The 11,066-nt window shown below is 47.1% G+C and overlaps 1 protein-coding gene across 1 annotated transcript in view; it reads left to right on the top strand.

Annotated features, from left to right (window-relative positions):
• dhx30 (DEAH (Asp-Glu-Ala-His) box helicase 30) overlaps positions 1-9,865 on the top strand; it is a gene marked incomplete at its 5' end in the record, with an annotated part of 12,094 nt that extends 2,229 nt beyond the window's left edge. The window contains 15 exons of the mRNA XM_080546293.1: positions 1-140; positions 354-506; positions 793-1,263; positions 1,475-1,858; positions 2,022-2,103; positions 2,284-2,388; positions 4,253-4,428; positions 4,615-4,821; positions 4,972-5,053; positions 5,616-5,809; positions 6,088-6,247; positions 7,075-7,232; positions 7,467-7,570; positions 7,709-7,848; positions 8,196-9,865. The exon at positions 1-140 is cut by the window's left edge and continues 10 nt beyond it. Of these exons, the coding sequence (XP_080402419.1) occupies positions 1-140; positions 354-506; positions 793-1,263; positions 1,475-1,858; positions 2,022-2,103; positions 2,284-2,388; positions 4,253-4,428; positions 4,615-4,821; positions 4,972-5,053; positions 5,616-5,809; positions 6,088-6,247; positions 7,075-7,232; positions 7,467-7,570; positions 7,709-7,848; positions 8,196-8,452 (2,813 nt within the window). The 3' untranslated portion in view covers positions 8,453-9,865. The remainder of the gene's footprint in view (positions 141-353; positions 507-792; positions 1,264-1,474; positions 1,859-2,021; positions 2,104-2,283; positions 2,389-4,252; positions 4,429-4,614; positions 4,822-4,971; positions 5,054-5,615; positions 5,810-6,087; positions 6,248-7,074; positions 7,233-7,466; positions 7,571-7,708; positions 7,849-8,195) is intronic.
• Positions 9,866-11,066: the final 1,201 nt, after the last annotated feature.

Below are 11,066 nucleotides of genomic sequence, written 5' to 3'. Positions count from 1 at the left end.
AGTACCGGACCACAGGAGGGAAGGTGAAGAAGTGTGAGCTGACCGTGAAATGGCCGCAGGAAATGACGTTTGCGGCTTCGGCCGCTCGCAGACTGGACGCAGAGAAGAGAGCTGCTGCTCTGGCCTGTCTGAAATTTAAGGTGAGAGGAATGGAGGCTAGTTAAAGAACATAAATTTAAAAAATACTTCTGTCAAAATGCTGGAGCTGCACTTGGTTTAGTTTACCTGGCGCAACGAAACCGATGGGATAGCCCCTGAAAGTGGGACCTCTAGGCTAAATGAAGCACATGTATGTGTTACACCCAGGTCTGGTGTTTTTCCTGTCTGAATTCCACACGTCTGCGTTTATCCAGGAAATGGAGCTGATTGGCCCGGACAACAACCCGCTGACTCATGCCAGGTACAACCAGCAGCAGGTGCGTGAGGCAGGGGAGAGATCAAGGCGCGCCTGCCCCCTGGAGATACCAGACTACCTGCAGCAGAACATGAGAGAGTACCTCGCACAGGTCAGTTAGCCTGAATCGCTAACTCAACTTAGCTTCCTGAATTCCGGGTCAAACATGCTAATCATGTGGCTTAAGATTTTTTTTTAATAGTGTGCAAAGACATAGCTTAGCTCTAGATCTGTTAAGCTTTATCCAGCTTCTATGGCTCTATGGCCAGCTTATATTGTTCATGATTCAACTTTGAAAAATGTCCTTGCTGACTTGGTCCACCTTTCACCATCTGCTGTCACATATGCTTGAGCCACATACCCTACCACTGATCTACATCTTCATGGTCTTATTGCAGTACCCGTCAGCAGGCGAGGTGCAGAAACTATGGGAGGAGGAGGAGGAGAGAGGCCAGGAAAGACTGGAGCAGCAGGACAAAGAGGAAGAGGAGGACATCTTCACAGACGCCATTACGGGGCGGCGGTACAGGCCCCTCTCTCCCCGCGAGGCGGAGAGGCTGAGCGCCACGCTGAAGAAGAACTGGGAGGAGGCGGACCCCGGGCTGGGAGTCAAGCTCCCGGTCGACGACCACCGGCAGCGCGTGGTGGCGGCGGTGGAGTCCTCCAGGGTGGTGGTGATCGCCGGAGAGACGGGGTGCGGCAAGACCACGCGTATCCCGCGCTTCCTGCTGGAGGGGTGCGTCAAGGACGGGAAGGGGGCGGAGTGTAACGTCATGGTGACCCAGCCTCGGAGGATCAGCGCTGTGTCGGTGGCCCATCGCGTCGCCCATGAGATGGGTCCCGCCCTCAGACACTCTGTAGGGTATCAGGTGGGTTAGAGATGGTGCAAATAAACTTTAGTCAGTCTTGTATTGATATGGATCATCATGGGTACACAGAGGCTTTACCTCTTTACTTTTGTTTGCTATGGTGTTGAACTGGCTTAATGTATAATTGTTCTAATAATCCTGAGGTAGTTAAGGTAAATACAGTCACTGGATCTCTTCAGCTCATCGCCTCCCTCTCTCCCTAAACCACTAGGTGAGGCTGGAGAGCCGCCCCCCCGAGCAGAGCGGCGGCGCCCTCCTCTTCCTCACCGTGGGCGTGCTCCTCCGCAAGCTGCAGGGCAACGGCTCCCTGCGGGGGGTCAGCCACGTGGTGGTGGACGAGGTCCACGAGAGAGACATCAACACGGACCTGCTGCTGGCCCTGCTGCGCACCGCCCTGGAGGACAACCCCCACCTGCGGGTGGTGCTGATGAGCGCCACGGGGGACAACCAGAGGCTGTCGCAGTACTTCGGGGGCTGCCCCATAGTCAGCGTGCCCGGGTTCATGCACCCGGTCCAGGATCGGTACCTGGAGGACGTGCTGGGGGAGATGGGAGTCCCGAAGCCGAAGCCGAAGGGGGGGAGCTTTCAGGGGAAGGTGAGTAGGGTGTCGGGACGAGTTGAGCTAGGTGGTGTTGTTGGGTTTTTTTTGTTGCCGTTTTTGGTCGAGTTTCTCAGTTGTGTTGATGAATTCACACCGTTTTTCTCGTCTTGTGCGCTGAAGAACTCCTTCATACCCTGTGTGTTCTGCGCGTGTTTAGGAGGGGAAACCGGACGACGCCGCGCCAGACCTGGATCTCGTGGCGAACGTGATCGAGCACATTCACACAAGCGCAGAACCAGGTAAACTTAACGTTTCACCCCTCAAATAGTTTAGATCTATTATTATTATTATTATATTCTGTTATTATCAGTCGTCTTACACGATTATGCCGAACTGAACTGTACTGTACTGTGTCGCCTCATATATTATGCTGGATGTGTACAGGAAGATAGACCCAGTTTCCTCCCCTCTCTCCCCAGGTGCGGTGCTGTGTTTCCTCCCCGGCTGGCAGGACATCAAGGCGGTCCAGGAGAAGCTGGAGCAGAAGCGCTCCTTCCGCTCAGGCACCCATATGATCGTGGCTTGTAAGATTATTTTTTTTCAATTTGTGTCCTGCTCCCGGCTTGTACGTACCAGGGTTTCCGTTAGAAAAAATTGCCGTCGGACATCGTGTCCGGGAAGATTTCGATTTACCGGACAAACGTCAGATATTCCGGTCATCATATTAAAATATAATATAGCTGTTTGTCGCGGTGATTACTGTTGTGTAGCGGCCTATATATGCCATTTAATGTCGATTTCTCATCCGATACGATTAGATGCGAGCTATATAATATATAATAATATAACATGATTCGCATGCGCGCTATGCCATTATGTCCAGCGCTGAACGGGCGCCTCACTGGGAACTGAACAGACAGCTCGATCAATGAACGGACTCCACATTACGTTAACTGAAGTTTGTTAAATTGTTTGGGATTAATGTGAGTTTTCTATTTTCTCTTTCCAGTTTTACCCTTTTTTTATCAATAAAACAACATCATTTCTATAACCAGGTCTCGCTGGTTGGGAAGGCATTTCGTTTAGCTGCCTGTCAAATCATACTTAATCGGACTCGGGAGTATGACAATGAGGAGAACATAACTGTTTATTGAGAAACGATTGATAGGCAGGCTGGGATACGTATATAAAGAAATACCACAATGTCTAGATGTATAACATTTTGCTCAAATATGCAACCAGCAGTAACTTGGGAGTGTCCAGTTCACAAACTCAAAAATGCTCAGTCCACTGATTCACAATCAATTCAACAGTTCATCAAATCCCCAAAAGTTCAGTTCAGCTCAATCACAGTCAATTGTATCCAAACAGTTTCACTCTTCACCCCGCTCCCACACAACGAACGCAAGACTTACAGTTTTTAACAGTCTGTCAGTCCGATAGGCTTAGTGGTGTCGGGTTACCCGCGCTGCTTAAGATGAGCAGCTCCTGCTCTCTCCCCAGCTCCGGTGCAAGCGTATGACATTCCCAACGGCCTTGTATCCAACTGTATCCTTACGGGGCATTGTATCCAACTGTATCCTTACGTTTCATCCAGCTCTTCGCGGTCCGAGTAGGCTAAAACATTTACCGAGACGCAGACAGCGGACGCGACCTGCGGCACAAACACGAACGGACGGAATAATCCACTTCCTGGTTTGTTTGAATCATCCCGCCCTCAGCACTCGGTGAGAGACACCTTATCATTTCGCGTCGTCTGTAGAGAACGGGGATTGGATGATTTACGATTGGATACCGGCAGCGTGTGACGTGTGACAGCGTGTGAAAAAATCGTGGAAGTGACAGTCGGCGGCGGAGACATGGCGACTTCGGTCCGCAGTTTTAATTCGGTTACAGGCACACTGGAGAATACAGGGATTTTTTAAAATAGAAGGAATCAGAATGTGAACTTTAGCGAATTGTATTCAAATTGTGCTTAGAGGGAATTATTTTCACCGGACATTATGTCCGACGAGTTTTCAATTTGTCGGACTTCAACAAATTTTACCGGACAAAGACCGGTAATTACCGGTTAACGGAAACCCTGGTACGTACACTAATAATGCTATCTGTATTATTGTCCAGCTCGCTATAAAAAATTGAGGCTCTGTCTCGAAAACAACATCTAGGCCCCTAGAGATGTGTGTAGACCTAAAAGGATTGGATAAGCTCCATGTCTAGCTCCTTCCACCTTGTCATCTATTAGGCAAAAATGTGTGTTCTTTTTTCTTTTTTTGCCTAGTGTCTAGAGAGTAAGTGTCTAGAGAGTAGGTGCTAGGCCTTGACTCTAGACCAGACCTTAGGACTTCTCCACAGGTGACCTGTCCACTTCTGTCTGGGTAGACGGTGACTGGGAACCTGATCTTAACCATAACCCTGACCTAACCCTGACCCTTCCGTCTGCTCCAGTGCATTCCAGTCTGTCAGTCCGAGACCAGCAGTCTGTGTTCCAGCGCCCCCCGGAGGGCAAGCGCAAGATAGTCCTGGCCACCAACATCGCTGAGACCTCCATCACCATAGACGACATCGTTCACGTAGTGGACGCGGGCTCTCAGAAGGAGCACAGCTACGACCCTCGCACAAAGGTAGGAGACCAGAGTGTTTGCAGACGTATACTTTTTTTTAAATGTATTTTTCTCATCAGCGAATAGATGATGCAGCCATGGGCTATGAATGCCGAAGCTAGATCCCAAAAAGCAACGACTAAAGGTAGAATAAATCAATGCCAGTGTGTAATGTTGGAAGGGTTTCCGTGTCCCGTGTGTCCCCAGGTGTCCTGTCTAGACACGGTCTGGATCTCTCGTTCCAACGTCACCCAGCGCAAAGGCAGGGCCGGCCGCTGCCAGCCGGGACACGCCTACCACCTGTTCCCTCGGAGCCGCCTGGAGTCCATGAACACCTTCCCCGTCCCCGAGATCCTCCGCACCCCCCTGGAGAGCCTGGTGGTACAGGCCAAGATCCACAGCCCCCACTGCAAGGTGAGAGGAGAAGGGACAGGGGAAAGATCTCTTAGGGGGTCGGTCAATCAAATGTCGCGAGGGTTGTTGGTGAAATTAAAATGTTATTGAGGTGTGTTTTTCCTTTGTACATGACGTGTTGATACAGTGAAGTGTTATCTGTCTCTCTAGGCCGTGGATTTTCTGTCTCAGGTTCTGGACAGCCCAGAGAGGAACGCTGTTCTGGATGCCGTAAACAACCTGCAGGAGATCGGTAAGACATAGTGGACATAGTGGACAAAATGGTTCGGATCCACACCGTTTTGTATACAGGCAAATGTGTTTTGGAGTGTGGTTGAAATGGTGTGGGGTTTAGATAATAGAGGTTTTAGATATTGTTTGTGTAGTTTGTGTGAAGGATTTAGGGGTGGTTTTCTGGACCAGTACTATAAAACACTGTGGAGGTCCTCTATTGAACGTGGTCTTTTAATCCAGGACAAGGCTTAACCTTGGTCAACTATACTAGCTCCTATTTTATTTATTAGATGCATTATATTTGATGTGTGTATGTATTTTATCTTGAATTTATTTTAAGTTCTTTTTTCTGAGTGGGGCAGTCCCCCACTCATATTTTTATTGTGATAGAGATAGTGGAGATTTGACAGGAAGGATGGGTAAGAGAGAGAGAAGGGATGGCATGCATGCAGGATATGTCCGCGGCCGGAATCGAACCAGGAACCCTGCGGTTAGGTGGTAAACGCTTAGTCCGCTACGCCACCTAAGTGCCCCTGTTTTTATCATTTATATGTGTATTATTTACCTCGGTGCGTCTCCAGGTGTGTTGGACCGCGGGGAGGCCTTGACCCCCCTGGGGGAGCGCGTGGCCTGCCTCTCCTGTGACCCGCGGCTGGGGAAGGTCCTGGTGCTGGCCACCCTGTTCCGCTGTGCCCTGCCCCTGCTGGCTGTAACAGCCTGCCTCACCAGAGACCCCTTCCACAACAGCATGCAGAACCGAGCCCTGGTCTCTAAGGTTAGACACACTGCCAATCCCCCATTAAAACATATATATTTTGATGACTTTTAATCATGTCAATAGTCAACATTGCTGCAGACAGAAAACTTGAGATTTGTCATTTGTAGGCCTATCTATTATCCATTCAGCGTGCAATGGCATTTACCTAATTTACTGTTATTCTTTTCATTCAATCCGACGCATTCACATTTATTTTAGCAGAGCCTATGTCAAGTGTGGTTGATGTGACCCAAATCTGGTCTTCTCGCCCCCTCTCTACCTCCATCTTTCCCCAGGCTAAGGATGCCCTGGGCGGCTCCAGTCACAGTGACTACCTGGTGTTCAGTCGAGCCGTTCTGGGCTGGAGAGGTGTGATGCAGGAAAGAGACAGAGAGATGAGGCAGGATTACCTGGAAAACTACACACTGTCTGGAGTTGGGCTGCGCTTTATCAATGGTAAGACACACTAGGGCTGTTACGATTATTCGACGTCATCGACTACGTCAATACGTCGGTTAGCGTAATATGCGTCGGTTAGTCGTAAATAAACAAAATGGCGTTTTTTTTTTTTTTTTTTTTTTTAAACCTTTATTTTACCAGGCAATTAAGTGTATGAGTGAAAAATGGATAGCTACTAGCTAATGTTACACAAGCAATGTAGCTCACCACAGTTCGTATGTCTTGTCTTCTGGTGTTAGTAACGTTAGCTATGTAGCTGGCTAGCTACGGTAGCCTATTGTCATTGTGGTGCGAGCACCTACTGTACGTTATCTAGCTCGTAGCTCGCATGCTACGTTAGCATCAATTTAGCTAATCATAACATAGCAGCGAGAGTAACGTTAGCTAGCTATGTGTTGTGGTGATGGACAGACTTCTAAATGGCCATGTTGGCATTCAAGTTGGCTAAACATAGCAGTGAGGTGGAGACAAATACGTTATATATATTTTTATAAAAAAAAATAAAAATACAGTCCAAAAATTATCGTTAGACTTATCGACAAATTAGTCGTTAGACTAATCGAATAATCGATAAAATAATCGCTAGATTAATCGTTAGAAAAATAGTCGTTTGGGACAGCTCTAAGACACACACACACATATTCTTTAGAGCCATTTATCAATACATACACGAGTATACTGTACATGTACGCACGAATACATCTGCACACAGACACACACACACACACACACACACACACACACACACGTGTGCTGGGCTCGTTCCTGACGTCTTGGTTAAAACTGTGTTGTGTTGGTGGTGTCCTGTCTCTCCCGTGTCCCAGGTCTTATTTCTCAGTTCAGTGAGAACCTGGCGGAGGCCCAGCTGGTGGGCCGCTCCAGTGACTGTCAGCAGAACTCCTCCGTCCTCAACCAGCACAGCCACCAGGACGAGCTGGTCAAGGCCGTGCTGCTGGCCGGACTCTACCCCAACCTCATCCAGGTACATACTACAGCTAGACGCATGATGGATATTACCACTCACTCACTACACTGGTAAAACAACTTCATCCAGGTAAATACTACAGCTGGACGCATGATGGATATTACCACTCACTCACTACACTGGTAAAACAACCTTATCCAGGTAAATAGTACAGCTAGACACGAGACAGTTGAAGAGTAGGTGTATTCTGGTGTCTGGTGTCACCTACTTGATATGTTTGTGTTTTCTCAGGTGAAGAAGGGCATGGTGACCAAAGGTGGACGCTTCCGCCCCAACAGTGTGGGTTACCGCACGCAAAGTGGTCCCGTCCTAATTCACCGCTCTTCTGTCAACAGGTGTGTGAGTGTGTGAGTGTGAGTGAGTGAGTGTGTGTGTGTGTGTGTGTGTGTGTTTCTGTATCTGTATCTGTGTGTCTATGTCTGCGTCTGTCTGTCTTTCTTTTAAAGTTAACATGTGGTGCCTGTCTGTTTCAGGTCAGGGGACAAGCTCCCCAGTCGCTGGCTGACCTACTTCAGCGCGGTCAAGTCCAACGGTAACGTGTTCATCAGAGACACCTCCACCGTCCACCCCCTCGCCCTGCTGCTGTTCACAGACTGTGACATCACAGAGAAAGGTATGTCACGTCAGATCTCCCGCCTAGCCTTGACCCTACCATAACACTATTTCACTATGACGCATCCAGAAACAGAATGTTTATTTTGGGAGCTTTAGTGGAGGGTAAATGCCCATCAACGCAATAGAGGTTTTTTAGGGGGGGGATTTTAAGAGAATGAGACGTCTCGGTAGTAAATGAATTGAGGAAAACTAATGAAACATCAATTTATGGATTTTACACTCACACCAAAGTTGGTAATGCTTGCTCACCTTCCTAGCTTTTATTTTCTGTCATTAACGTTTTTTCTTTCAAATGCCCCCCCCCCCCCCCCCCCCCCCACACACACACACCTCTCCCTGCCTCAGTGAATGGGGACCGTGTTGACGTGTCGTTCCCGGGCCGTTCTCTGGTGCGCCTCGACCTCCCCGTGCAGACGTGGGAACTACTGTGGGAGCTCCGCACCGCCATACAGACCATGCTGCACCGCAAGCTCCGCCCCCACAGCGCCGGCTACTCTAACACCACCGGGCAGGACGGCAAGCTCATCTCCCTATTGGTGGAGCTGCTCAATAACACAGACTCCCAGTCGGAGCCCAGCGAGGACTACAGCGAGATCGACTGATGATGTCGTCGCCGTTGTCGTCATCACAGAGGAATACGCTTCGTCCCAATCGCCACCCTTTTCCCTGAAGTGTGCTTTAATGAACTAATGAATAATGACGCATAGGATAACCGTGTCCCAGTTTTCCACCATTTTCCCTGAAGTATGCATTTCTCATTTCTCATTTCATCTACATGGATTTGAAGCATGGTGAGACGCCTATATCTAACGTAACGTGAATCCATAAAACCCTGTCCCTCGTTTTGGGGAGAGTTGCAGGGTCCATCCATGACACTGTAGTACTATCGTTTATCCTCACCATTCTCTTAAACCTGACACTGTAGTTTCCTCATTAGCCTGATAGCTAACATGCTGTTTTGGATGTTCCTAAGAACATATTTGAATGAAGTCATCGCCAAACTTGCAGAAAATACGACCCAATTATGCTAACAGCCATTTACAATAAGACTAATGACTAATGGCATTGCTAGCCAGCTAGCACCGCTGATTTGAAGATGATTGGCGAAGATCACACGTCCCAAAAATGTGTCAAGCACAAAAGTCATACAGGAAAGAACCGTACAAAAACAGTGTTTTGTAAATGTGTCCCTAATAAGCGTTTCTATGTAAGCATCGTGTTGGGTTCCCATACTTTGAGGATAAACTTTAAAACGTATAGGATAGGTGATGAGACTGCGCTTGCACCAATCATATACATAGTCCATGTAGGGGAGAGCACAAGTGCATACTTCAGGTGAAAGTGGCAAATTGGGACACAGGGCCCAGCCACGAGGGGGCACTGTCTGCCTGTCTACACGTGTGCTGCTGGCTGATGCAGAACAATCTAATCGAACATAGAGCACTAAGGAAGGAGGAATATTCTCTTCTACCATGTTACTTCAGAGAGGGAGAAATAATGATGCAATGTGTGGACATATGGATGAACGGAAAGATGAAAGACCCTGTGAATGTTGTGGTGGCTAATTCAGGCAGAAGAAAAGAGGATTGTTGATTATTGGTCAATAAGTACACCTGCGGTCCGGTTCACTACCCTTCTCTCCAAAGTGCACTTTCCCTCCTGGATTGAATGAAATAAGGAATGTGTTGGAAACTCGGTCCATATTTATACCAATCCTATGCTTTTAATTGCAACAAGGGGGAGTGTGTGGGCGAAGGGTACAGAAATCGGAAGGCAACCTCTTGTGACAGGAGTGAACTAATCCAAAGCGGGTCACCGCCACAGTAGATATGACTGTGGTACATGACATGTTATGAGATGATGAAATCCATTTGTTTGAGGTGGATTGTGGACTCTTGTTATTTGCTTTATGAAAAGCAGAAGTTGAATGAGATTTTACTCTGTTAATGAGTATCTACTAGTGATCGTGAGACGATGTCGCGATGCCTTCGTCACAGTCATGGAACCTTTATTGAATGTGCAAATCATTGTCGATGAATATTTATTGTTATAAATAATAATAGCTATTATTTAAATGTTTTCTGTCAAAATACATTAAAATATGTTACTGGTTACCTTATTTTGATTCTCTGTGTTGGTGTCCCCTAGTCCTATGGTATTGGTCATTTTTCCAATACAATCCTAGGATTTTGGTTCACCTCTATTGAAGTCTAAAGTAATACTTTAGGATCGTATATGTTTTTGAAGTCTTGAAGGATTTTTTATCTTTTATTTTGTATTTATTTATTTAACCTTTATCTAACCAGGCAGGTCAATAAGAACTCATTCTTATTTGCATTGGTGGCCTGGCAAAAGACAAAAGCCTCTTGGGGGGAGGGAGGAACTGAAAATAAATACATTTGGACAGGAAGTCAAACAGTCATCATTGAAAAGTTCAGAACTTTCTCAAGGGCGCACCTGCGTGGGCAGCTGTTTATGCATTCCTTGATGAACGACCGTGGATCAGGGATGTCAGCATGGGCGGTAAGTAGCTAGTTAAGTAGTTGTCTCATTTTTAACCAGCTAGGTAACTTAAAGCAAGCACTTTGATAGCTATTTTTATAATGTCAGTGGTCTTGTAATGTAGATACACCCTAACATGTACATGTGTATATAGACTCACAGAACACTATTATGAACACCTGTGGACCTTCTCATTCATGCAATTATCTTATCAGCCAATCGTGTGTCACCAGCGCAATGCATTAAATCCTGCAGATACAGGCCAGCAGCTTCAGGTAATGTTCACATCAACCCTCAGAATGGGGACAAATGTGATTCAGTGATTTTGACCGTGGCATGATTGTTAATAATAATAATAATATCTTATATTTACATAGCGCCTTTCTCAGACTCACGGGTTAGGGTTAGACAGACAGAACAGAAAAACAAAACAAAGAAACAAAGACGAGAGTGACAAAACTAGACTAGAGGCCAATGGCCTTAGAGAACAGGTGGGGTTATGAGGGCTGATTTAAAGGTGTCCAGGGGGGTATTCCATCAACATCGCTAAAAGAAAATCCAGGTTTAGTCTGACAAGTCTCGCGAGAGTTCCTAAAAATATCCAGGCATAATTCTGATAAGTCTCGCGAGAAGTTATCAAAAATAAGCCAGGATTTTCCTTTAGCGACGTTGATGGAATACCCCCCAGGGTAGGGGCATTTCGGATCGCTGTGG

The sequence above is a fragment of the Nansenia antarctica genome, assembly GCF_963989245.1.
Source record: "Nansenia antarctica genome assembly, chromosome: 16".
Taxonomy (NCBI): domain Eukaryota; kingdom Metazoa; phylum Chordata; class Actinopteri; order Argentiniformes; family Microstomatidae; genus Nansenia; species Nansenia antarctica.
This window is presented reverse-complemented; position numbering and strand designations above follow the sequence as displayed.